General features: G+C 62.5%; 1 protein-coding gene and 1 long non-coding RNA gene across 5 annotated transcripts in view; one reads left to right on the top strand and one right to left on the bottom strand.

The window, feature by feature from the left end:
- MTA1 (metastasis associated 1) overlaps nucleotides 1-22,434 on the bottom strand; it is a 33,927-nt gene extending 11,493 nt beyond the window's left edge. For 3 of the 4 annotated variants that reach the window (XM_032482861.1, XM_032482862.1, XM_032482863.1), the window contains exons 1-7: nucleotides 22,275-22,433; nucleotides 10,039-10,106; nucleotides 6,892-6,985; nucleotides 4,151-4,201; nucleotides 3,637-3,763; nucleotides 3,502-3,565; nucleotides 1,142-1,259 (exon numbers count right to left, since the gene is read on the bottom strand). In XM_032482861.1, the coding sequence (XP_032338752.1) occupies nucleotides 1,142-1,259; nucleotides 3,502-3,565; nucleotides 3,637-3,763; nucleotides 4,151-4,201; nucleotides 6,892-6,985; nucleotides 10,039-10,106; nucleotides 22,275-22,302 (550 nt within the window). In that variant the 5' untranslated portion in view covers nucleotides 22,303-22,433. Of the gene's footprint in view, nucleotides 1-1,141; nucleotides 1,260-3,501; nucleotides 3,566-3,636; nucleotides 3,764-4,150; nucleotides 4,202-6,891; nucleotides 6,986-10,038; nucleotides 10,107-22,274 lie in introns of all 4 variants that reach the window. The other variant, XM_032482864.1, reaches the window with a different exon arrangement.
- Nucleotides 482-16,092, top strand: LOC116664428. The gene is made up of 3 exons (XR_004320981.1): nucleotides 482-557; nucleotides 4,474-4,483; nucleotides 16,082-16,092. It is a non-coding gene; the product is annotated as an uncharacterized LOC116664428 (long non-coding RNA).
- Nucleotides 22,435-24,978: the final 2,544 nt, after the last annotated feature.

Genomic DNA, 24,978 nt, shown 5'->3' with positions numbered 1-24,978 from the left:
GGGGCGAAGAGCAAGACCCACCGACAGGAGGAAGCAGGTGCCCGTGTGCACGCCTGGCACGTGCACGTAACAGGACACGCGCACACCGGCCAATACCCGATGGCCGTGGAAGAAAACCAGACGGGACTCAGGGCCGTCAGGCGTCCCACAGCGAAGAGGCGCCGTGAGAGCAGAGGCGGGGAGCCCCCAGACGCGGGGGGAGCCCACTGCGGGCACGAGAGCCACGGCCCCAGACCAGGCAGCAGGTCCCAGGCAAGCCCCGAGGGAGACGGGGCCCCAGGAACCCCCGGCAGTGGCTGCAGGCCGGCACCAGGCAGGGATGACCGGCCTCTTCACGGAGGGGTAAAGGCTGGACGAGAACAAGGCACTAAGGCGGCCCCGCAGCCAACCCGTTGGGCAGTTCAGCCGTCAGGCCTGTTTCATGGCAATTTCGTGACGAGTCAGCAGAAAGCGGTGACGAAGCCGTGCAGGGAGCACGGGACAGGGAGGCAGCAGTCGCCCCACAGTCTGAAGGAAGTCCTTAGAAACAAGGACACAGACTGAAGGCAGCAGGAGAGGTGAGTGTCCACGCCTGCACAGCCTCTGGGTGCGGGACCCCTGCACCCCGCAGAGGCTCTGACACCAGTCAACCCCACCTGCCGGAGCGCAGCCGCAGCTCGGGGCCCAAGCTGCACACAGCGGGGACACAGACTCCTCCACGCAGCCCCCGAAGGGCCCAGAGCGCTGCCGGTCACACCCAGCAGGTGAAGCTCAGGCCTCACCCCAGAACCGTGCCCCAGCCAGACGCCACAGGCCTCCAGTCACCGCGGGTCCACAGTCCTGCCTGCACTGCTTGGGAGGGATCAAGCCCACCAGCGTGCGCCCGTGCACGGCGGTCTCACTGACGGTGCCCCCCACTTGCAGAGGTCGGTGAGATAGCCAGGTTCATTCGAACAAGTTTTTTGTAGAGGAAAAATGCTTTTGAAAAGTTACGAAAACAAATGCCAAAAGGAAACAAAATCTCCATGAAGTAGCCAGGGAGGGCCTGAAGACCCGTCCTGCTCGGGGTCCCAGGGCTGCTGCCCAGACAAAACTTCCAGAGAGCCACCACCCCTCCTGCCAGCCTCCCTGCCTGGGGCTGCTGAGGGGCCTGCCCACCTACCTTCTTTCAGCAAGTCGGTGATATCTGCCTGGTACCGGTTCCCTACACGAATCTCTCCCTTGTCAGCCAGGAGGGTCTTCTGCTGGGGGTCGTAGACTAGAGAATAGAAGAAGAAGTCCTGGAAAACAGCACAGAGGCAGCGTCAGCACGCGCGGGGCCTGGCCCAGAGCCCCAGGGGCAAGGCTGCCTCCGCACTCCCGGGGGCGGGTGGGTGGGGGGGGTCAGCGCAAAAGGAGGACACGCACACGGGAGAACTGACAACCACGCAGGACAGTCACCTGCCCAGAGACGCAGAGCTCACAGCCCTCCAGAGGGCAGCGCCGTGGAGACAACACCCCGCTCACAGCCCTCCCGGCAGCAGCAACAGTTTGAAAATTTAGTTTATAAAAGCGTTTAATAGCGACAAAAACCCTAAGGCATCTAGGGACAAAGCCAACAGATTCTGGGCATGTCCTTGGAGGAGACGGTGCAGTTTTCGCGTGGTTGTCACAGGCGACGTACACAAGGGTACAAAATGTTCTGGACTCGATGCCCTGAGCTGTCAGCCAAGTGGCCGCCTCTGCCTCCACGCCTGTCTGCACCGACCCGCCAGCTCCCAGGCCGTCCTGGCTGGAATCTGCTCAGTCGGCCTTCCTGGCCTTTGCCGCCCCGCACCCGAGTCCCACATGCTCAGTCGTGTTTCCTGGAAACTGCCTTCCGCCAGTTTGAACTGTTTTTGAGCCAGCCCGCCGACCCAGGCCTTCCAGGGGGTCTCGCCTTGCGCACTTTGGGGTCACAGCGCCCGCGTCCCCACTTCACCCTCCTTGACTCACTGGCAGGTGCCCGCGGCCCTTGCCCCACCCTCCTCTGCTCCTTCAAACCTGCCTCCTCAGTGCCCACCCCAAGGAGCTTCCTGCACTCCCCAGGCGGCCAGTGGGTGGCGCCCGTGCCCGCGTCCCGTGTGGGCTGCAGCTGTGCCTGGGGACCACCTGCGAACAGTCAGTTCTCGCCTGGGGCCGCTCAGACCCAGGAGGGGTTTTCTCGCTGTGTAAGGGCGATTAGCTTCCTAGACAGCTGAGAGGAGACAAGCTAAAAAAGTCTCAACGTGTGCACCCTGGAGACACACACAGGTCCCCGAGTGTGGCCCGAGGCCCACGCTGTGGCCCGCACACTTGCTGGAGAGAAACCAGTTCACAGCTGACCTTTCTGTTCATAGACATCCCTCCATGTCACTTCCTCTATGTGGCTGTCACTCAGGGGTTTTTCTAAACTGCAGACAGCACCCTACTCCCAGTGGAAACAAGCCTGGAGGTCACGGCCCCCACCCCTGCCCAGCTGCTCCCCTGGGCCCTGGGGTGCCCTGCTGGCTCCCCAGGGCTGACTCCAGCTCTCGACTCTGAGTCCAGCCTCGGTGAGACCTCAGCAACAGCTGCCCTCCCTGCACTGCTGCGTCCACGTCCAGCCTGCCCCCTCACCCTGCTGGGCCCCTGGGACGAGCGGGCTCTGCCCAGGGACAGGGGGCTGTGGCTGAGAACAAGTCCCACCTACAGGTGGTAAGACTCCTTTGTGGAGTTGAGGAGCAGCTGCAGGCATGTCCCCCTCGGAGCCCTCAGTGCACGGGGACACACAGGGAGGGGACCCTGGCCCCATGACCACGCCCTATCTGACCCCAGGAGTCCCCTTGTGCTGCGACCTGTCCCCCTTGGTAATGCATATGCCCAGCTGCTCAGGACCTCAGAGCATGTGACCCTGCCACCCCACAGGCCACCTGCCAGAGTCTCAGAACAGGGTGACACTCCCAGGACACACACATCATCTGGAGACGTTTTTGGTTGTCACAGCTCGGGAGAGGGGCGCTGGGCGGGCAGCCCACAAAAAGAACCACCAGCCCTGGGTGTCACCACAGGCTGGGACTGAGAGGCTCCTCTCCCGTCCTTGCCTAGGGGACAAGCTCGGCCCCGTGGCCCCAAGCCCCTGGCACGACTGACATCTCTGATTTTATCAACTTAGAAACTCTCTGGTCGAGTGGCCAGCATGGTTCTGGGTGGACACACTGAGGACTTGAGGAAGGTGGCCTGGACTGCTGTTCGACCACACGCCCGCTGGGAGAGCCTTGATGGTGGCCACGGTGGTCCTTGTCACTCCCCCCAGGACAAGCCGTGCCCCTCCTGGACCCCCGGGGGAGGAAACAGAGCCCCAGGAGCCACCATACCCGCTGTGGGCCCTCACCCTGGAGGCGTGAGGAGTGCGGGCTGCACAGGGCACGGGCTGGGGTGCGCCTGAGCGCAGAGTGAGGTGAGAGCAGACGCCCCTGCTCAGACCCACAGAGGCCGGGACCCAGCTCCTGCCTCCGCCCGCTGCGATGCTAGGGCCCGCCTCACCTCCCGCTCCAGGTAGGACTTGAGTGACTCGGTCTCGTTCAGCAAAGTGACGCTGCATTTCCCTCTGCAAGAAAAGGACAGGTGCGTCAGAGGCGGCAGGGCAGACCCCTCACGCCTGCCCTGGGCTCTGGGTACCTGATGTGGGTGGCGGGCAGCGACTCCAGCTGTCTCGAGAGGAACAGCTCCCGATGCCTCAGCTGGTGCTTGAGCTTCTCGGGCAAGTCGACCATTTCCGGGTTCTCCATTTCCTCCTCTATTTCTCCTGAAGGGCAAACAGCTCCTATGAGCCGGTCCTGAAGTCCCACACTCGGGCCACCAGACGAAGGTTCCCCAGCCGGCTGCACGGCCCCTCCCCCTGTGGGACCCGGCACACATGCTGGTGCCAATGTGCCCGTCCCAGCCCAGCCACCCCAACGCTGAGCATCCCTAAGTCCCAGGGCCCCTGAATAAGGACAGCACTGTGCTGGCCTGGGAAGAGCAGGCGAGAGGAAGGAGGGAGAGCCAGAAGGCAGTGCTGCACGCCCGGTGCCCAAGGCCACCGCACGCTCTGCCCACAGTTCCCCGCGCCAGCGGGCCCAGCATGCAGGCAGCGGCACACACCCCACCTGGCGCCGTACACCAGGCCCCTCCAGCAGAGGGCGGCTCTTACCTTCCTCGCCGTTGTCGGCCCCCGGTCCCGGTTTATAGCAGACTGACAGGGCTGTGTGACAGACAGACAGCGCCCAGACTGTGGTGAGCGACAGAGCACACCATGCTGCTTACTCCCTGCCCGGCCTGGACCGAGAGCTGTGAGGCAGGCCTCCCAGAGCGGGGGGGGAGACCACCCAGCTGAAGCCGGAGAACACCTGGGCCTCTGGACATCCCGCCCTGCCGACCTCGGGCCCCGGCCCAACCCAGCCCATGAGGCCCAAGACTCTCCGGACAGAACTCCAAGCAAGCCTGGGCTGCGAGGCCCTGCCTCCCTGCACGCAGCACACACCTGGTGCCCCAAGGCTGGGAGGAAGCCAGATCCTCCTCAGAAATGGGGGAAGGGGGGTCCCTAGACCAGGTCTGCAGTGTGCACTTCCTGCCTGAGGATGGCACCCTGGGGGCCTTGGCCACACCTCCAGGGGTTGCGACACTGATGTCCGCAGGGAAAGCCTGAGACTCAAAACTCACGTGCAGGGCTGTTGGGGGAAGCCAGCCCCAAAGCGAAACCCCATCCCGTAGCCCAGGTCCCAAAGGTGAGGGCCTGGAGTGCCGGCCCCACGCAAGCCCCACCCCTCTGGTTCCAGCCACCACGCGGCCCGCGGCCCTCTGCTGCTCCCTGGTGGTGGCTGCCGGGAGTCCTGGTGCCACTGGGCAAGCCTGCAGCCCACACTAGGGCCAGGGCGAGGGGCCTGGGGAGTCAGGGAAGGGAGGCAGCTCTGTGTCTGCTCTGGGCGGTGGGCCACAGGCACTTGAGCATCCAGACCGCTGGGCGTGTCACCTCCCTGCCCACTGCTGGGGACCTCACTGCACCATGCCCGAGGACGTCACCAGTGTCCTCACGCCAGCCCACGCTCGTCCTGTGACGGCACCACCGGCCCCAGCAGCACGACTGGAAACTGGGGCCAGGCAGTCATGCTGGGCCGTCAGCCCCCAGAAGACCAGGAGAGCCCAGTTCCCAGCACCTGGCCTCCAGAAAGCCCTCCCTCTGGGATCCACTGTGCCATGGCCCTGGGCTCAGAGCTGGGGGCCTCCCCGCAAGGCAGAGGCAGACTCTGCACTCCCGCCCGAGCCAGCCCAGCCCACTTAGGGCTTCCAGGGAGGGCCTGTCACCTGTGCTCGCTCTGCCTGGGCAACACCTTGCTCTCAGGATGGCTCTGTCGGGCAGGGGGCACCTGGAGGCAGAGGCCATGGCCAAGTGCACTGGGGTCTGGAGACCCCAGTAAGGGCCTCGCTGCTTTGGGCAGTGGCGGTGGGGGGCTGGTTCGTGTGGCCTCAGGGCATCTGGTCTACTCTAGGGGCTGGACACCTTGGCAGGGCAGGACCCCAGGTGCAGAAAAACCAGCAGCTGATCTGACCGTGCAGTGTGCTCCCCTGGGCCACCATCCCTCCTGCTGGAAGGGCCCCAGACCGTCCTCACACCTGTGCTCTGACGCTGGCCTAGGCCCCGGACAGCAGGCTGGACCAGCCTTGCCCTGGCTGCGGGAGCCCACAGATGAACACACCAGCAGAGACAGCCCCCACAGAACGTGGCTCCTACAGAGATCGCTGCGGGTACAGACAGGAGACTCCGGAGGACACGGACGGAGTCGCGCACTGGGACGGGGCGAGCTGTAGCCTTGCAGGGTGGCAGACCCCGTGTGCACGACACTTGTTCCCTGCAGCCTGGCCTTTAGTCCACAGCGGGGAACTTTCCGTGTGCGGAACCCTGCCGGCACCTCAGGGCCTCTGCCCGCCCGCCAGCTCCAGCACTTCAGAAGAACCTGCTCCTCAATGGGTGGGTCTCGGGGCCTGGCGCCGGCCGAGCTTACCCAGAGCCTGGCAGCAGGCAAGCCTGGGCTGTGGGTGGGGGCTGCAGCCGCCCCGCATGGGGCAGGGGACATAGGTGAGGCGATCCTCGGTCATCAACACCCCCAAGACACTGGCCGCCCTGGGCCACATGGCCCAGCAGCCCCCCTCGAGGCCCCCATCAGCATCCTGGCAGCAGGGAACCATGTACCCCCAAGACCCAGCTCTTTTCCTTGGCACCCAGAGGCCAGAGTGCAGGGGTGCTATGCACAGGCTGTATGGGGGAGACTGACAGGACACCGTGTCCCATGCCTGACGCTGCCCCTCCGGGCACAGCTGTCTGGTCCACCACTGGACACGGAGCCACGTGCACCACAGGGATGCCACTGATTAAAAGGGACACACAAAGGGCACACAGGCCAAAACCCAGAGGTGGGATGAAACCACAGGACAGACTTGGCCCACAGCTGCCCCATGACCACAGCCCTCAGGAGGGCCTCACCTGGGAGCCCATTCTACCAGGAGGCCAGACAAGGCTGGCAAAGGACCAGCCTCACATCCCATGTCCACCCTGCATGGCGCAAGGGCCTGTCCTCGGCTGGAGCAGCAGCAGCCTCGCCCCTCCGCCCTGGGCACACCCTCCGTGCACCCTCCAAGGAGTGGTCCAACCAGATTGAAAAGAGTCCCCAAATTACTCTTAGGAAAAACTCAGGTGAATGACACCAGCCCCACCTACGACAAGCACAGCCGGGGTGACTTCAGAGAAGGGAGGGAGGCCCGGGAGGCATGCACACACCTCAGGAGCCCCAGCCCGGTGGGCGTCTACACCAACCCGGAGCCCAGGGGCAGGCAGCCACCCAAGGAGGGGTGGGGGGGAGCAGGGGGGCAGGGGGCAGGGGCGGCAGGGAGACTCACTGGCGTGCTTGTCGGCCAGGGCGATGAGCGTGCTGGAGATGTCGCGCCTCCGGTAGAAGCACACCACCTTGGCCTCCACGTTCCCGCTGGCCGTCTGCAACGGCAAGGCAGGGTCTGAGCACACACGCCCCCGCAGGGGCCTCAGGCCCTGTGAGCAGGGCAGCAGCGCCCCCGGCCCAGGGACCTAGAGCCAGTCTCTCCCACTCTCCCCAACCCGTGGACGCCCGGCGGAGCCCGACCACCAGGAAGCACAGCGGGTCCGCTCCACCTGGGGACCCGCCCTCCCTCTGGGCGCCACGGCCATGGTCCAGGACAGGGACCGCTGGCCCTGCACCCCCACGAGCAAAGCCCGGGCGCCAGGCAAGACCGGGACAGAGGGGCGGCCCGGAGGGGCTCGGCCTCAGGACGGACACCGACCTCCACGACAGCTGCCACCTGATGTCCAGAGGCGACTCCAGAGGCTTGGAAGAGTTCAGCAAACACAGAGAGAGAGGAAGCCCTGGGCAGCCACCCCTCAGGGAGAACACGCCCCTTCTAACGGATGGGAGTTTGCATGGTTTTAGTGACAACGCGAGGATCGCACCACGGCGCTAACCTTTGCAGAATTTAGTAGCATTTATAACATCAAATAAAATCATCTTGTGGTTTAAGAAAAGTATTATTTAACTCTAGCTACTGAATTCCACTAGACCAGGAGTCCTTCAAGAAAAAGTCTTAGGGGTTTCTCATGCCCCTTGAGCAGAAATTAAAAGCATCATCAACTCTGCTGCTTTGTGTGTTCACCACGAACGCCGCAGAGGGCTGCCTGCCGACCGCCCTCCTCGCTGCAGGTCGCGCAGGAGCAGAAAGAGAATGAAGAATTCTTCCAGAAGAAGGAAGTAACTGAAACGAACTTTATTCTCTCACTGAGCATCAAAATGAGTGACTGCAAGAGGGCCTGCGTCTCCTAGCGCCTGGGAAGAATCCAGGACACAGACCAGACTGTTAGGAGCACGGCTGGTCAGAATGGCTGTTACAGACTCGTCACCGGCTCCAGCGTTCAAGGGCAGTTAGACTTTCGCCCCAGCTGGGAATCTCAGCCCAAAAGGTGCCTCCCAGAAACGGCTCTGGAGACCGCGCGCTGTGCTCAGAGAGACGGGGACACGGCAGGAGGACCCAGCCCCGCGACAGGACACAGAGCAGCCGGGACAGTCTACGGCGGCGACCACGAGGACCAGTCACGCAGCAGCCTCGCGTCCTCAGGGCTCCAGTCTGCGCTGTGAACAGGCTGGGGCCTGGCCTGTCTTTCCGGCTTGTTCTCTGCTCTGTGCAGCCTCACCCACGCGGGCCCGGCTCAGGCCAGACGGAGGCCCACCCACGGCACCACCACAAGGCTGGGGCCAGCTCTCTGAGTGGGGTCCTCGGGCCCCCATCGGACCGCCCAGCTGGACAACCTGGGTGTGCGCCGGGAGATGCCTCTGGGGCTGCCTTCCCCTGCTGCACTTTTCTGATATTCCCGGACCCCATATCCCAAACCTGACTTTCCAAAATTTGGCATCTAATTCCACAGGGCCCTTCCCGGCCACAGAGGCTTCTCGGAGCTCCCCAACCCCTCAGGTCCATTCTGGGCCTCTCCTGCCTGGCCAGTGGCCAGAGCACACGGGGCCGGGTGGGGGCTCTGACCAGGGCTGAGGGGTCACCCGCACACTGGGCCAGCAGGACTCGAGGGCCTTCCCTCCTCCCCACCCTGCACGCTTCCCCCAGTCCCTCCCTCAACTCTCACACCCCAGCCTGCCTTCTCCTGTTCTTTCTAAATGGCAACTTTCTCCAGTAGTGTAAACACCTAACTTCCCACGGAAACAGCGCAAACGCAACATGTATGGAATCCCAGTTCCACGGAGAAGCTGGACGGTCCCTCTGCAGAAAGCCCAGGGTCCTGGGGAGGGGTCTCGAGGTGACAGACCCACCCAGCTTCACAGGAAGAGGAGCCAATGCCCACGCAAGCCCCGCAGACACCTTCACGCACAGAACCGTCTGCACTGAGAGGAAAGGGACAGAAACTGGGGTGTCCCACTCCTTTGCCGACCCGCCCCCCTTGACTGCGCTCCCTCAGTTCTCCCTCTGTGTCATGGCCAGAACAAGGGCACCATGGCCGCCCTCAGGACACCACCCTGTGTCCTGAGACCACCAGCCACCACGGCCCACCTGCCAGCACAACCCCACAGCAGAGACCGGGCCCTGAGCCGACACATGTAGGTGGGTGACCGCCTGCCCCATTCTAGCCAGGGCACGCTACCCCCTCCCCACTCTCGGTCGAGCAGACTGTGAGCAGGGCCCTGGAGAGGCACCAGGCAGGGTTCAGTTCCCAGCAGCGTGGTGGCCACACAGGAGGTCCCGGCCGCTGCCCCCAGCCCTGCTGCCTCCAAACCTGGCTCCAGGCCTTCCGGGAGCACCAGGTTCCGCCAACCAGCCCCACATCCTCAGGCTGGGGCCGGGGCCTCGGGACACAGGCACCACCCCCCCACCACTCTCCTGCTCCTGGAGAGCCTGGCCAGGAGTCAGGATGCAGCTGCAGCTGAGTCTGATCTCTGGGGGATCAGCACACCATGCTGGTCCCAAGGATCAGGCCACACTGTCTCCTTGCGGCTGCCCTCTCCCCCGGCGAGCACCTCCACCTGGAGGCCAGCAGCAGGCAGGGAGGGCCGCTCACCCTCTGGGCTGGCCCCATCTGAAGAGGAACCGCCCATTCCTGCGACCAAAGAGGCTGTCCTGAACCCGTGAGCCCCCTCCCACCACAGCCCTAGGCCCAGGCAGCCTCAGTCAGGGCACAACCCTGTTCCCCAGTCCACGGACAAGTGCCTGCCAAGGACGCGCCACAGATGCGGAGTGAGGGGGAAGCGAGGTTGGCATGAGCAAGCAGGAAGGAGGCGGGCCCGGAGCCCCCAGCTGTGCAGACCCCGTGGGGGACCCTCTCCGAACATCTCGCCCTCTCACAAGGGTGAGACCACCCAGGAGCCTCACAAAGGGCTTTTCGAAAAGGGGACGGTTCCAAAGAGATGCTCCTGGGATGGGAGCCGCTAAGTCTGAGCACATGGCAGCAGGGCTGAGGCCTCAGGCGCCCAGCTCGCGGTCACAGGGCACCCTCAGCAGGGAGGGGGCCGCACGCACCTTGTTGAGCTCTTCGATTCTCCGGATCAGGTAAGGGTTGCTGGAAGAGTTCTCGAAGTAGACGTAGTCTGCAAACAGTACAGAGAGAGAGTCAGCTGGAGGCAGGGAGCCTGCTGCCCCGCTCGTGGGGTGGGGGCAGGGATGGTGGGGTGGGGATGGGCGAGAGGTGGTGAAGCCACCCGCCATCCCGGGTGGGAGGCGATGTAACAGGAGCACTTCTACAGTGCCAGGTGGCGGCCTACAGCCCTCCCCACCCAAGGGACACCTTCCCGGGGCCGCTGCTGGCCCAGAGGGTGGGCCCCAAGAGCTATACAGCCAGGGCAGGAAGGACATTCACAGGCACTGCCACCGCCAGCCCCAGAGACCACGAGGGCATGGGTGCTGCCAGGCCCCTGCACCCCCAGACAAAGACGGAGACTGGGGACCAGGGCTGCCCGGGGAGCCCAGGGCAGTGAGGTCCCCAGGGTGCTGCCAGGCCCCCGCAAACCCCAGGCAAAGACGGAGACTGGAGGCCAGGGCTGCCCGGGGTGTCCAGGTGTGCAGGGCAATGGGGTCCCCGGGTCAGCACAAAGTCCCCACACAGAAGAACCACATGTGCTCTCTCCCCAGAGCCCCCAAGGGAGGCCCAGAGTGGGAGGCTGGGGGGCTCGCCCTGGAGAGCTGGGACAACCATGCGGCCACCCATCTGTCAGCCTAGCCGCAGCCCACGGTCCCCATCAGCAGCCCTGGGGCCGGCCCCTTGCGCCCAGGTGGCCCTGCTGGAGCCGGCTGGCTGGGAGGTAGCCTTAGCTGGAGCCTGCCCAGGTGCCGCAGACAGAGCCAGACGGCGACAAGGTGTGACCCCGAGGGGCGGCGGCTCCCGAGTGGTCTCAGGAGCAGGGTGCGCGGTGCTGGCCTGGTGGCGGTGGGCGGCCGTGAGAACAGTCACTGAGCTGCTCGCCCCCACCAGTGGGAGCACTGCAGGCAGGTTCTACCCCAACAAAGCAGTTTTTAGGAAAAAGGTCTCAAATCAAACAGCAGGCTTTCTTTCCAAGAAACGATGAAGAGCACGTTAAACACGGAGTAACTGCTCACACGTGCCAGGATTCCCCGCAGGTAGGGGCAGACAGCGAGGCAGGAGGGCGGGGGGCGGGCAGGTACACAACGGCCTCCGTCTGCCCCAGCACGGAGCCCCGCGGCGCCTGGGAACCACGCTTCAGCAGACGAAGGAAGGCAGGAACGAAGGCAGGAAGGGGCAAGAGCAAATGCGACGAGGCCCAGGCGGCCTGGGGGAGGGGAGGCGAGGGGCCGGGCCCGGGGGCCACAGGACCAGGGAAGGGGCGGGCGGGGCTGGACCGCCCTCTTGTTCGGATGGGCCGACTGTCCCATAGACACAAGGCACCGAAGCTCACTCGGTGGGACCGGCACCCTGACCCCGGCCCCGACCCCGACGTGGACAAAGGAGACTGAACTGGAGGTAAAAACCTCCCAAAAAAGAGAGAAAGAAAGGCCCCCAGCCCACCCCGGCCCAGATGGCTCCCCGGGTGAACCCTCCCCGACAGCGAGGGGAGACCGGGCGCCCGCGCGGCAGGGGAGGGACAGCCCGGAGCCCGCGGGCGACGCCTCTCCCGCTCGGGTGTGCAGCCTGCGCGGACGGAAGGCGGCCGCGGGGAAGGGGTGACACTCCTCGACCACGGGGGGTCGTCTGGGGACACGTCGGAATCACATCGACAGGACGAGAAGAAAAACCACGCGGCCCCTCCAGAGAAGGAGCTGACAAAACCGACAAACTGCCGACAAGAACTCCGAGGCAAACCTGCCAGCGGGGAAGCACACGGCAGGGCGGTCTCCCCCGCCACGGGCCCTGCCACTGTGATGAACCTGCCGCTGCTCAGCGCAGCGGAAGAGTGAGCAAATGAGGGGCACACAGGCCGGAAAGGAGGTGACGAAGCCTCCTAACTGCAGACAGGGCAGAGTCTACAAAACCGCTATCAAAGCTGGTGGGTGAGGGTTCAGCAAGCTCACAGGATACCAAAGACGCGTATTAAAGGCACTGTTTACAGTGGATCCAAGAACCAGTGAGCACGTAAGTATCAATTTAACCATTTAAAGACCCGAAGTTCTGTGCAAAGACTTATATGCTGAAAACTACAAAACACTGATGACAAAAATCAACATCTAAATTAACGGTAACGTATAAGGCATCATGGTTTAAAACGCAGACTGGCAACCTTTCTTGGTAAAGGGTCACATGGTAAATACTGTCTGCTTTGCAGGACAAGAGGCTCCACCAGAAATACTACGTAGGTACTAATATAATACATTTCCATCGACTTTTTTGCAAGCTCAGAGAACACGCCCACTGCTCAAGTCTGGGTTTGATCAGAGATCCTGTTTCTCGTTTTAACTTTCGACAGTAAGGAAACTGTATAAAGCAGTCTGTGATTCAAACGACGTTAGGCGTCACTGAAACGACCTTAGCACAGTGCAAGTTCTGCATTGAGTGCCACTCCACATAATTTTCAGACGAACTCACAAAAGGCCATCAGCAAGCATGTGGCAAAAGCTAACTTCCAAAAGCATTCAGTGCTTGACGGCGGTTAAAGAGGTTCCTCTCACGCTGAAAATCTTCAATTTCTGCCTTGAGTTTAAGAAACTGCAGTAAAATGTAACCAGTGCTACACCCTCAGGCTGCTGCACAGCAGGGCAAGTCAAAATGTTCAGCTTCTATTTCTGATAAAAATTCACAGAACTGATGGGAGTTAAGTCCACGAGGTCACATGAAGCTCCCTGTTGACACAACAGGTTCAATGAGGCATGAGATTCAAATATTTTGCACAAAGCACCTGCTGACAAGCAACAGAATGAGTAACTCTGGGCTTTAAGCACCTTAGGTTTCAAAAAGCTCCATCAAGGTGTCCAACCAAGCCCTTCTCTGCTCCACACACTTTATTACCAGCATCTGTAGCACGGCTGCTACTGGCCAGGGTTCCCCAGAGAAACAGAACCAACAGGAGACGAGTGTGTGCGTGTGCATGCGGTACACGTGTGTGTGTGCACGTGTCGGTTCATCACAAGAACCGGCTCACGCGTGCACAGGGGCTGAGAGGCTGCAAGCCCTGCTGTCCACAAACTGGGGACAGGACAGCTGGGGCTGTGACTCCGTCTGGGTCTGAAGGCCTGAGACCCAGGGCAGCTGGTGAAGTCCCGGAGTCCACTGGCCCGAGGACAGAGCGCAGGAAGTCTGCCCACCTCTGCCCCACTCAGGCTACAGGCTGGACACTGCTGGGCTGGGGAGCGGGGTCCCCTTTCCTCGGGCTCCCCAAACACCCGCCCAGACACCCAGAAACCACATCCCCCCAGCCCTCCGGGCCACCCCGTGCTCTGCCAGGCTGACTGGTCACAGTAACCACCACAGCATCTTAGTAGATCCCACTTCAGTTTGCACTAAGCCAGCATCTTCCCAGCTGCTCTGAAAACATCCTCGGACGTGCCCAGGCCACGCAGGCCCTCACAGAGGCCCGTGCCCGGGAGCTGCTGCCATGGAGAGCAGAGGGGACCCGCGTGGCCCCCGGCCCCCACCCCCGGCCCAGGGCTGCTTGCGCGGAGCAAGTGCTCAGCCGTGGCTGCGGCAGCACCACCGCTGTCAGTGAACGGCCTTCTCCGCTTGGCTGATAAATGAGCTGCTTACTTGGACATGCTGGTCGCCGTCTCAGCTCCAGTTATTTCTGTGAAGAAGTTCAGCGGTGCGAGATTCTCCATTTAAAATTCTCCCAGTCTCCGATTGCCATGCTGAGGTCGGGTCACACATGCCGTGTCCCTTTAGCACAGCAGTGTTGCCGTGGAAGAGTCAGAGCCCAGGCTCTCTGCTGGCTCCTGCAACAGGGCCACCCACAAACGTGGCACTGAAGCTCGGTGAGCCACGGCTTGTGGGTGCGACTCCCAGTGGGGTGCCACAGGTGAGTGGGGGAGCAGATGCTCTCACTGCTGTGGCCTCGAAGCAGCCAGAGGACACACGGGAGTGCAGGGGCTCAGCTGCGCCAACAAAACTTTATTTATGGGCACTGAGATTTGAATTCCACGGAATTTCTGTGTGTCCTAAAGCATTCTTCTTTCAATTTCTTTCCCTCAACCATTTAAAAATGTAAGACCCATTCTTAGCTCATGAGTCATACAAAAGCAGGCAGTGGGCTGAGCCTCCCAGCCCTGCAGGACTCAGATGCCAGCTCTCCCCTAACTGATCTACATCGTAGTTTCAGCATAATCCCAACCAAAATTCCACCATTTTTTTTCCTGTATAAACCAGTAAGTCAATTCTAAACTTTACACAGGAAATCCGAGATACCAGAACAAGCTACACAGTTTGGAAAAAGGAAACAGAGGATTTACACGCCTGATCAAAGATTTACCATAAAGTTACCACAATCAGGACAGCACATCGGCAAAAGTGTAGCTTGAAGATCAATGGAAAAGAACGAGAAACAAACGGAACCACAAAGACATGGAGGTGGCTGTGACAAAGAGGCCAGGACTTGAAGCAGGGAGAGAGTCTGAGTAACAGGTGGAGACGGAGCAGGTGGACACTCACGTGCAGCAGCCCAATCTTTACCCAAAAGTTAGCGACAATGAGTCACAGACTTAAAGGTAAAGCCTCTATGGGAAGAGAGGAGAAAATCTTGTGACCGCACAACAGGCAGAATTCACACACAAAACAGACAAATTGTAAGAGAGAAAGATTTACAAAATACATCTCTGGTGAAGGACTGAAATCCAGGATACAACAAGCTCTCACAACTCAGCAGCAAGCTTCTTTCCAACTTTAAAACCGGGCAAAAGACCTGTGCAGACACTTGGCCAAAGACACGTGGACACAAACACACTGAGAGATGCTCAGAATCACTGGTCCACAGGGAAACGCAACGGGAACTCTGGTGAGATGTCCAGCACACCTGCCAGAATCCTGTGCAAACCCAAACCTGAAGAGGCGGAGTGCTGATCAGGCTGTGGAGGAACCGGAATGCTCAACGCTGCAGGTACAGACGCCCTGGGGGACCGTGGGGCTGAGCATGTGCAGCTCAACCAGGCAGCCCCACTCCCAGGCGCGTTTACTCACGAGAAACAGGAATATCTGTCCGCACAGAAACCTGAGCACAGGTGTTTACAGCAGCTCCACTCAGCCATCAAAAACAGGAAACATCCCTGTTCAAACAGCTGTGTCCTCCCAAAATCCGAGGCGAGATCCCACCCACTAGGTGACAGTACCTGGAGGCGGGGCTCTTGGGAGGTGGAGTCCCCACGAGTGGGGTTGCTGCTCTGATAAAAGAGACCTCGCAGGGCTCCCCGGCCCCGGAGGCGGGCTCTCACCAGACCTGGAATCTGTTGGATCCTTGGCCTGGGGCCTGCGGTCTCCAGAACTGTGAGAAATAAATGTCCGGCGTTCATGAGCCACCCAGCCTGTGCTGTCTTGCTACAGCAGCCCAGCGGGACTGAGATAGAACCAAAGGCCCATCAACTGCTGAGTAAACTGTGGGACATCCGTCAGTGGGACCTGTTCAGCAAGCAAAAAGGATAAATCTTGAATGCACTATAGTTCCTGTGTGGTTCCACTTCTGGAACCTTCCATGAGAGGGAAATCTGAGGCCATGGGAACAGATTGGTGGTCACAGGGAGCTGGGCGTGGGGTACATCTGGGGCACAGGGAAGCGTCCTGAGGATTTGTGGCAGCTACACAACTCTGCACACTTGTCCAAATCAAAGGACCATCGTGTAAAAGGATGCATAAAAAGTGTATCTCGATAAACCTGACTTTACACTTGAAAACCCACACACAGGCCACTCCCGTCAGTCACAGTGACCATGTTCCCCAAAGTCACCACCGACGCTGAATCATGGAGAACCGAGACTTCACACCAGAGAAACAAAGGGTCAGCGCCCCGCCAACTTCCGTCCACATTTTCACCGACTGATGAATACAGAACCTTGCTGTACGTGTGGTTCTGTTTAAAAACACCATGTTTGGTACCCGGTGTTGGTTCCTGAGCAATGAACTCAGCGGATGCATCAGAACTCCAGGCAGCAGGAAGCCCCTCTGACTCATGTGTTTTCTCCAGGAGGCACGTCCAGTCCCACCCCCAAACCCCCGTGCTCAAGGACCCCGGACAGCACCTCAGGGCTGTGCCAGGCCCACTTTAAACAGCGAAATCAACAAAAAGACAGAGCTGTGCTGGTGTGGTCCTAAACAGGCCGGCAGGCCAAGTGAGACCGGACCCCTTACTCTGCATGGCCACCTCCTGCACCTTCATTTGCTAACCTGGGCGCCCCTGCAAGCCCAGAGCCCGGGCCCTCTTCCCGTGGGCATCCTCCTCCTCGGTCCTCACCCCGGCAGCTCCATCTCTCCCGCCAGGCCTCCCACCCACACACCCCACTGGGCTGGCTGTGAAGGGACCCCAGGGGACCCCCAGAATACAGCAACAGCACTGGGAAGGCAGCCAGGGCTGCCCATATCATTGTCCCCACAAAGGTCCAGGGGCAGAGACCAGACCCTGCCTGGAGGGGAAATGGCCAGTGACCATGGGGCCTGGCCTCCCTCAAGGGGCCGAAGTGCAGCAGGTGTCCCCCACACCCCTCTGGGCACAACTGCTGGATGCAGGGACCACAGAGAAGGCCTTGCAGGTGCCCACGCGGGTCCTGACGCTGACCCTCATGGACAGGCCTGTGAGCTCACACCACTTCCACCAGAACACCCACCAGGAGCACATCCACCGCGGCCACCGCAGCCACCCCAGCCCCCTCATGTGGGGTGTGGCCGCCCTCTCAGAGGTGCCCCCCTGTGACACCCCCAATGCCTCAGGGGAGGCCTGCCCCTGCGGGGGCCCGAGGCGCCCACTCTGCCTGATGCCCACAAACAGGCCCTGAGCAGCCCGGGTGGCCCCCCGAGCCCGGACCTGCAAAGGGAGCAGCCACCGGGCCTCCAGGGCTGGTGGGTGGGTCCCCTGCTGGGTGTGCTGCCCCAGAGCCTTATGGCTGAGGCCGGCAGCCCACATACCACACTCGTCCCCCACAGGAACCTGGGCCTTGACCCTGAGGCCCTATGCCCAGCTGGGCTCCCCTCGCAGTAACACTTGTGGGGGCTACGAGGGGCCAGCTGGGTGGAGGGCGTGGCACAGCCCTGAGGAACCGGGCAGGGCCAGATTACGGGGCTTCTAAGGCGCTCAGACTTGATGCCTCACCACAGAAGCCCACAGAAGCTGCTAAGCGCTCTTAAGCAGGGAGAGGAGCAGATCCATCCTCAGAAGGATCAACTGGGAGGCTGATCAAGGACTGCATGGCCTGGGGCCGGGGAGGGGGCGCAGGGCCCAGGAAAGTGACTGACACCAGGGCCCTGGTGCTCCTGCTGGGAAGGTGCAGCTCCAATCCACGTCCCACTGACGAGGACCAACGAGGCCTCAAGAAACCTAGTGCCGCAGGGGCCCCAGAAACACTGGAGGGCAGGACACGTCCAAGGCATCCCCCACAGCAGGGATGCAAGGGACAGGGCACCAGGCTGAGGGCCCCAGCCGCCAGGCGCCCCCCTCCCCAGAACCACACTCTGACATGGTAGCTGCAGCCACCCAGAGCCCTTCCCAGCCCAGAACACCCGCAGCTGTGGAAAAGGCACCAGCACCCCCGTCTGTCCATCGCGGGGCCCTCACGAGCCCAGGAAGGCTGTGCCCCGTTGCCACTAGACACAGGCCACCTGCTCCCTGAAGACAGACGGGTGGGGGTACGGGGGATGGACAGAGACACGAGGGCCCAGGGCTAGACAGAACCCTGGGCAGAGGAACAGGACACTTTTTTAGAATATCAAATTCTTGCAAGAAGGCAGGCTGGGGTGTCTCAGGGAGGCGCCTGGGCCCAGCCCTCTGGGTGGGCTCCCCCTGGGGAGTGGGAGCAATGAGACCTGCAGGACCCCACCCGAAACCCAGGCGCGTGCACCCCAACGGCAGCAGAGGCAGCCAGGAGGAGGGGGCCCTGTGGCAACCTCACCCAAGCTGCCCTTCCAGCCCCCGCATGTCTAGCAACCCAGTCCACCCATCCAGATGCCCTGCTCTGAGCCGGATGCCCAAGAAGGCCGCTGCAGACTACAGGGGTGCCTGGCTCCCCGAGGACCTGCATACAGTCCAGAACAGCGCCGCCTGCCCCGAGGGGCTTCGGGCACGAAGGACCTGTTCCTTTGGACCATCTACCCCAACAAACCTGAACCACAGCTGTTTCTTCACTAACCCGAGACCTCAACAGCCAAGTCTTCTTCCCCAAGGAATGTGGAAGGCCAAAGAGGGCCCTGGCCCACTGGCCCCAGGCCTCCCTCCCACAGGAGGGCCTGCCCGAGGGGCCCCATCCCCGGAGGAGGCTGGCATGGGTGGGTGAGAGCCCTGCAGCCCCTCTCAGCCCCAGGCACATCGCTGGCGCCCCCGCCTGACCACGGGCCCCCAGCACCCGTCCGCAGGGCCTTCGCAAGCTCGGAATTTTCACGCGTGTGGATGTGCTACCCAGTCAAAAGTTTAAATTAAACAAAACAAGCCCAAGGAGCGATTGTGCCAACAGAACAGAACACAAACGACATAAACAGAACCAGCGGGGAGTGGAGGGCGTAACTCAGCGGTAGAGCCTGCGCTTAGGTTAGCATGCACGAGGTGCCGGGTTCAATCCCCCGTCCCTCCTCTATAAATAAATAAATAAATCGAATTACCTCCCACCCAAAGTAAATTTTAAAAACCCAGCGGAGACAGCAGGACACCAGCGAGCTGCCGGAGAGCTGGGGGTGCTCCTGCTGCCTTTCTGAAGCGTATTTTAAAAAATCAAACTACCCAAAAGAATGGGTGTTGCCTTCTCGCAACGAAAGAGAAAAAAAAAAGAGGAAAGCTGAGGGGAAATGGTTAGAGCCCGCCAGTGAATAAACACACTGCCCCAAACAGCACCCCAAACAGTAACCGTGCTGCCGGCGGTGGCTCCTGGGTGCTGGTTTTCGCTTCTGCCCTGAAACACGACAGGCCTTCTTTGCATTAAATGAACAGAGAGAATTGCCCAAGGTGCCCTCAGCCCACGGCTGGTTCCGGAAGCCTGTCCAGGACCCCAGAGAAGCAGGGGTCGTGGACCCTGACCCCGCCACCCATATCGAGGCCTCGCCCGCCACTCTTGCAGATGCCGACAGAAGGCCTCTGCCCAGGCCAGGTCACTTCCCAGGGAAGAACCAGGCTCTGCCCCCTCCCAGGCTGACCCACTCCGCCCAGCCGGTCAGCTGGCCTGAAGCTGCGGCCATGCCTTCGCCCCGCCCAGACACCCTGGCAGGGCCTCAGAGCAGCCTGCCAGGTAGAACGCAGGACACCCGGAGAACACTGCAGTCAGCTAACTACTTTCTAGTGTGAGTGTGTCCCATGCAACATTTGGGACAAACTTACGCTAAGAAACTGTTTACCTGAAATTCAAGTTGAAGGGGTATAAGCGAGAGGGTACAGCTCGGTAGCACGCATGCTTAACAGGCACGAAGTCCTACGTTCAATCCGCGGTACCTCCTCTAAAAATAAGTAAATAAACCTAATTACCTCCCCCCCCCAAACAACAACAACAACATAAATTTAACGGGTGTTTCCTTTTCCTCACTGAATTCAGCACCTCTAGGAAAGGCTCTGTTCTTAGGGTCCCGAGCAGGGGAAACAGACGGCGGGGAGGGAGGCCTTTCCCAGACCCCATGTCCGCAGTGCTCCCCGAGGCCAGGGCAGGCTGCCCAGACAGCACCAGCCCCAGGCAGCAACCGGCTCACGAGAAAGGGGTGCACTGAGAAATCTGTGTGGGCCCTGAGAAATCCGACACCCCTCCCCACGCGAGCAGCACCTCTGGACGGGACACCAACCCGTCAACTCCTGGCCCACCAGGACCACTGGCCCCGCAGACCAGTGGGACAGTGCCTTGGGATTCCAGCCAAAAGCCAGGGTAAGGGGAGTCCCAGTGAGAGCAGCCCCCGCCACAGACCAGGCCTCTGGGACACCCCCACAGGGACATAAACACTTGTCCCCGGGAGGGGGTCCCACAGGGCACAGATATCCCTGTCCACGCCGCGAGTAAACCGTGGCCAGGCCCCCGCCAAGTTCACAGCCAGATAGGAGGCTTGAAGCTCACATGTCAAACAGCGGTCCACAGCCTGGGCGGAGCGGGGACAGCCCCCTTGGAACCAGTGCCAACAAGCAGGCACAGTGGGGGCCCCAGCCCCCGCAGCAAGGACCAGCAGAAGTGTCTGCAGGGGACGAAGGTGCAGCAGCCGCCCCCTCCACCCCACACCAGCCTCCCTCCCACTGCCCCTTCCTCCAAGCTCGGTGCCTCCATCCAGGAGCTGGGTGCCTCCGTTCTGGTGACATTCCTTCATTTTTTCTACAGGCCAACATGACATGCGGGCCGAAGGCTGGGGGCCAGAGCTAAGACCACACCTGAAGAGGGGCTGCTGGCTGGGCACATCCAAGGAAGCACTGCACAAGCCCAAGGGAAGAGCAGACTGGAGGCTCTCACACAGGGCAGGGCAGGGGCGGTCTGCCCTGCGGAAGGGTGGTCAAGGAGGGCACAGGCCAGGGGAGAGCGCTGGGAGGGGCGGCTGTGAGGTCGGCAGAAGCCTGGGCCTTGACAGCTGGGGTGGGGGCAGAGGGAGGGGCTGCGGGTGCCGGGATGGAGAGGCCTGGGAAAGGACCTCCGAAGGTGATGCTCCTGCCTCCCCTCAACAGACAACGCCTGGATCAGCCCCTCCCTAAAGGGCCCCTGCACTCCCGCCTGCTCCCCACGTGTGTCCACCAGAGGCCTGCTGCTAAATGGGGTGCAGGCCCCCATTCCTGTGACCACCTCTGCGCCAGAGGGGGCCCAGGGGGCCGGGGAGGGCCTGACGGCCGGGCAGCTGCTGTGCAGACCCAGTGCACAGATGGGGGCGCGCCCAAGGTCACCAGGCTGGCCAGTGAAAAAGCAGCCTGAGGACACAGGTGATCTGGAGAGTGCAGCCAGCGCTGCTCTTGGCCCTGACACACCCCACCAAAGGTGGGCAGCTGGGCACCTCAGCTCCCTGGGACAGAGCGCTGAAGACGAGTTCAGAATCCCACAGAAAACCAGCGGTGCGTCCTCCTGGCGCCCCCTCCCCAGAGTGGGACAAGACCCAAAGCTGGGGGCTCCCTGGGGCCCACGTGGGAGGAGAAGGAGCCTGGGAAGGAAGCCCCCTAACCAGGCGGCCGCCCACCTCTCCCCAGTCCTGGCACAGCTCCTCCCTGCTCGGCTGGGGAGACAGGAGGCAGTGGAAAGTTTGGGGTTATCTCAGAAGCATGCTCGGGGTGACCACAGGCTGCTGAGACTCAGGACAGGGAATCCTGCTGGGGGAAGCCCCCAGCACACACCCGGCCCAAGGGCCAGCTCTGAGGCGCCCCTGGGGAGGAATGTGGGCCACACGTGGGGCTCCTCATCCCAGCACTCGATCCAGCCCTGCATGCCCCACTGGGGACTCCACACCCCAAGGACCCCAAAACTCCCGCTCCCAGGAGGGTAGCCAGCTCTCCAAGGCCATGTGCCCCTGCGTGGGGGTGGGGGGCTCCAGTCAGGCCCCTGGCCCTAAAGGATGCTCTACGACTCCCAGAGCTCCCACAGCTTCTCTGCCAAGGCCCAACAGGCCACACGGCCGGCCCCCAACAGGTGGGCCGAGCCCCCGCCTCCCTGGCGCCCAGCTCAGCCACCACTACCCACCGGCTCCAGCTGGGGCCGGCCCAAGGGGCCATTTCGGGTTGGGACGAGCATGGCCAAGGCAGAGGTGGCGATGGAGGGACCAGCTGCTCAGAAAAGGCGAATGGGAAGGGGAAGGAGGTGGGGGTGGGGGGTGCAGAAGAGGGGGTGGGGGGTGCCGGGGTAGGAGGAAGGACGGCCCGGCCAGGCCGGCCTGCAGTGGGGGAGGGGTGCAGAGGTGGAGGGAGGGGACCAGAAGTGGGCCGAGGGGGGGGCCGTGCCGATGGGGAGGCGGACAGAGCAGGGGAAGGGGGAGGGGAGGGGAGAGGGAAATGGGGGAGGGGAAGGACACGGAGTGGGGCCCGGACCGGGATGCAGGGGGACCCGGGTTGGGGGATGGCGAGGCCCTGGGGCGGCGGTTTGGGGACCGAGGCCCGGCGGGGAGGTGAGATGGCGGGGGCCCGGCGGGTCGGGGGCGGCGGGTCGGGCCCGCGGCGCATAAAGGCGGCGGGCGGGCGTGCAGGCGGCGGCCTTACCTCCGACCCTGTACATGTTGGCGGCCATGTCCGGCGGCGGCGGCGGAGGCCGCGGGCTGGGCCGGGCTGGGCCGGGCTGGGCGCGGGGCTCGGCGCGGGCGGCCGGGAAAATGGAGGCGCGCGGGCGCGGGGCGCGGGGGCGCGGGCGGGCGGGCGGGCGGGCGGTTTAAAGGGGCCGCGCTGCTGCCGCCGCCGCCGCCACCGCCGCCGCCGCCGCCGCCGAGGCCGCCGAGGCCGCGCAGGGACCGAGGGCCGCGGCGCGGGCGGGAGAGGAAGAGGAGGAGCGGCCGCGGGGAGGGAGGGGCCTCGGGCGCCGCCGCCCACCGCGCAGGCCGTTACCCGACCCGGGGCCGCGCGCGCCCCCGGGACGGTCCTCCCGGGAGCCCGAGGTGGGCGCCCCCGCGCCCCGCTGCGTCCTCCCTGCGCCCCCGCGCCCGGCCGCCCGCTTCCCCGCGCCCTTTCCCGCATCGGCCCTCCCTCCGCCCTCCGCGTCGCCCCCGAGTCCTTCCAGGACCTGGCGCCCCTTCTTCCCCACACACCCTGCTCCCGCTTCCCTGATGCTGGGTGGCCCAGCCGTGGCCTCTTGACCGCGCCGCACACCTCCCGTCCACTCACCCCAGGGCTCTTTGTCCCTGCCCCTCACTGCCCAGACCCCAGGGCCCTGCTTGGACAGCAGTGGGCTCCATCCCAGCTCCCTGCGGGCACGCTCCTGAGCTGGCACTGCCTCCCCAGACCTGGCCTGAGGAAAAGGCCAAGGGAGAAGGGTATGCCCGGAGGACACCCTTCGGAAGGCCCCGCTTGAGAGCAGGGGTCCTGCAGGCTTCGCCGGCACAGCCCAGATCAGGCCGCTGGGGTGTGGGGGCTGCCTGCCCCAGAACAGGGAGGCTGGAAGGGTCCCCGGGTGAGGCAGGCACCTGCATGTCCTCCCCGCCCCCGCCAGAACCTGTAACTGTGCGGCTGGTTGCTTAAGGCCCAAGGATTGGGGGGACTCTGGGGCCTGGACTCCCCCAGCAGGGAAAAGCGGCAGGTGGAGGGGCTGGGGTCCCGGATGGAGAGAAGCAGGTGTACCAGGTGAAGTCTGGAGCCAGGATCAATGTCACTGCTAGGAGGCGAGGGACAGGAGGTGTCGGGGCCCCAGGTTGCTGGTAAGAGCAACGCCATGGGTGACTGTCCTGTTTACACAGGGGCATCCCTGCCGGACGTGGAGGGGAGCCCCAGGCTGAGCACAGGGTGCCAGGTGTTGGCCGAGGGGTGGGGCCACAGCTGTGAGGGGGTGGCTGGAGGGGAGAGGAGCTCAGCTACAGCGGGGGCTGATGAGACTCAGTTTCCCCAAAGGGGGCGGTGGAGGTTGCATGGTCTCCCTCGCTCTCCACAGGACCCTGTCCTGACCTTTGGTGGCCTGCCTGCACCTCCTCACCTGGACAGCAAAGCTGCCAGGTGAAGCCTCCCTCAACCAATAGGGAACAAGCTGACCAAAACGTTAGTGGGAACCAGTGACAAGTGCCAGGAAGCTGTTAAGCACGGAGTTCCACCTTCACGCCTGTAAAGTGCTGCCCTGCCCCACTCCTGGAAACGGGCGGGGGTGGGGGGCTTCCAACCAAGAGCACCTGGAGCACCAGGACTCTTCCGGGCCAGCTGGCGGCAGAAGCAACTGAAGGGTGGGTGCTGTTTTCCTCCCCCGATGGGGCGGAGGAGAGCTGGCCGTGGCCGGTGAGTGGCAGTCAGGGCTGACTTTCACCGGAAGCAGGGAAGCCACTGGAATTCCAAGTCTGCCCTTGAGAACGCGCCCCTCCTAAAGCAGAGTGACGGTTAATAAACTCTCAGGAGACACCACAGAGCCCTACTCCCCCCGCTGGCACCCACACTGCTTTCCTCTCTCGGGATTCACCGAGGAAGGGGGGATTGCATCCGATGCCCAGCCCTTAAACCAGCTCAGAGGCAAGTCACTGAATCTCAGACACCTTGCAGCAGAGCAGGGACACACAGGAGAGAGTAGGGAGGACAGGTGGAGGTGTGGCTGCATCCCCTCCCTCACAGCAGCAGAAAAACTGGTGGGGGTAGGGTTGACAAAGACGCAGCAGGGGAGAACACACCTGAGGAAGCAGAAGACTCCACAGGAGCCCCGGAATCTTAGGAGTTCAGCAGTGAGGCCAGTAATCAGCAGTCACATACGGACGACGGGATGGCAGAAGGAGCTGGAGGTTTAAGAGCAGAGGGACTGAGTTTCCTCAAAATCACACCGTTGCTAGCAGGAGAAACAGCAAGGGGCAGGCTCTAGCACAGCAAAGGCTGGAGATGACTTGGGGCAAGACAAAGCAGTGGAAATAAGCCTGCCTCAGCTCAACCGCTACTTGCCAAGCACCTGCTTCGTGCCACACTGTTTAGATGCTAGGGAAGGGAGAGGGCAAGTCGCCTTCCTGGGGAGGGTGCAGTCCAGTGGGGAGGAGGGGGGCTGACAGATGGTGTGTGACATCACGGGCCTTGAAGACAAGATGATGAGGGGCAGGGGGCAGGGAGAATACCGTGGGGGCACTGTTTGTTTAGAGAGTGAGGACATTGATGAAGGAGGGACCCACTCAAGTCTAACAGTGGGGGAGAGACCCTCGATGGACCACGTCCCTGGGCAGGGCCTAGTGGCAAGAGAACCCGGAGGAAGGCACCTGGGGCTAGAGGCCAAAGTTAGGAAAAGTGTTCAAAGATACAC

The sequence above is a fragment of the Camelus ferus genome, chromosome 6, assembly GCF_009834535.1.
Source record: "Camelus ferus isolate YT-003-E chromosome 6, BCGSAC_Cfer_1.0, whole genome shotgun sequence".
Classification (NCBI taxonomy): Eukaryota; Metazoa; Chordata; class Mammalia; order Artiodactyla; family Camelidae; genus Camelus; species Camelus ferus.
Note: the sequence above shows the minus strand (reverse complement) of the source record. Positions and strands in the feature narration are given on the sequence as shown.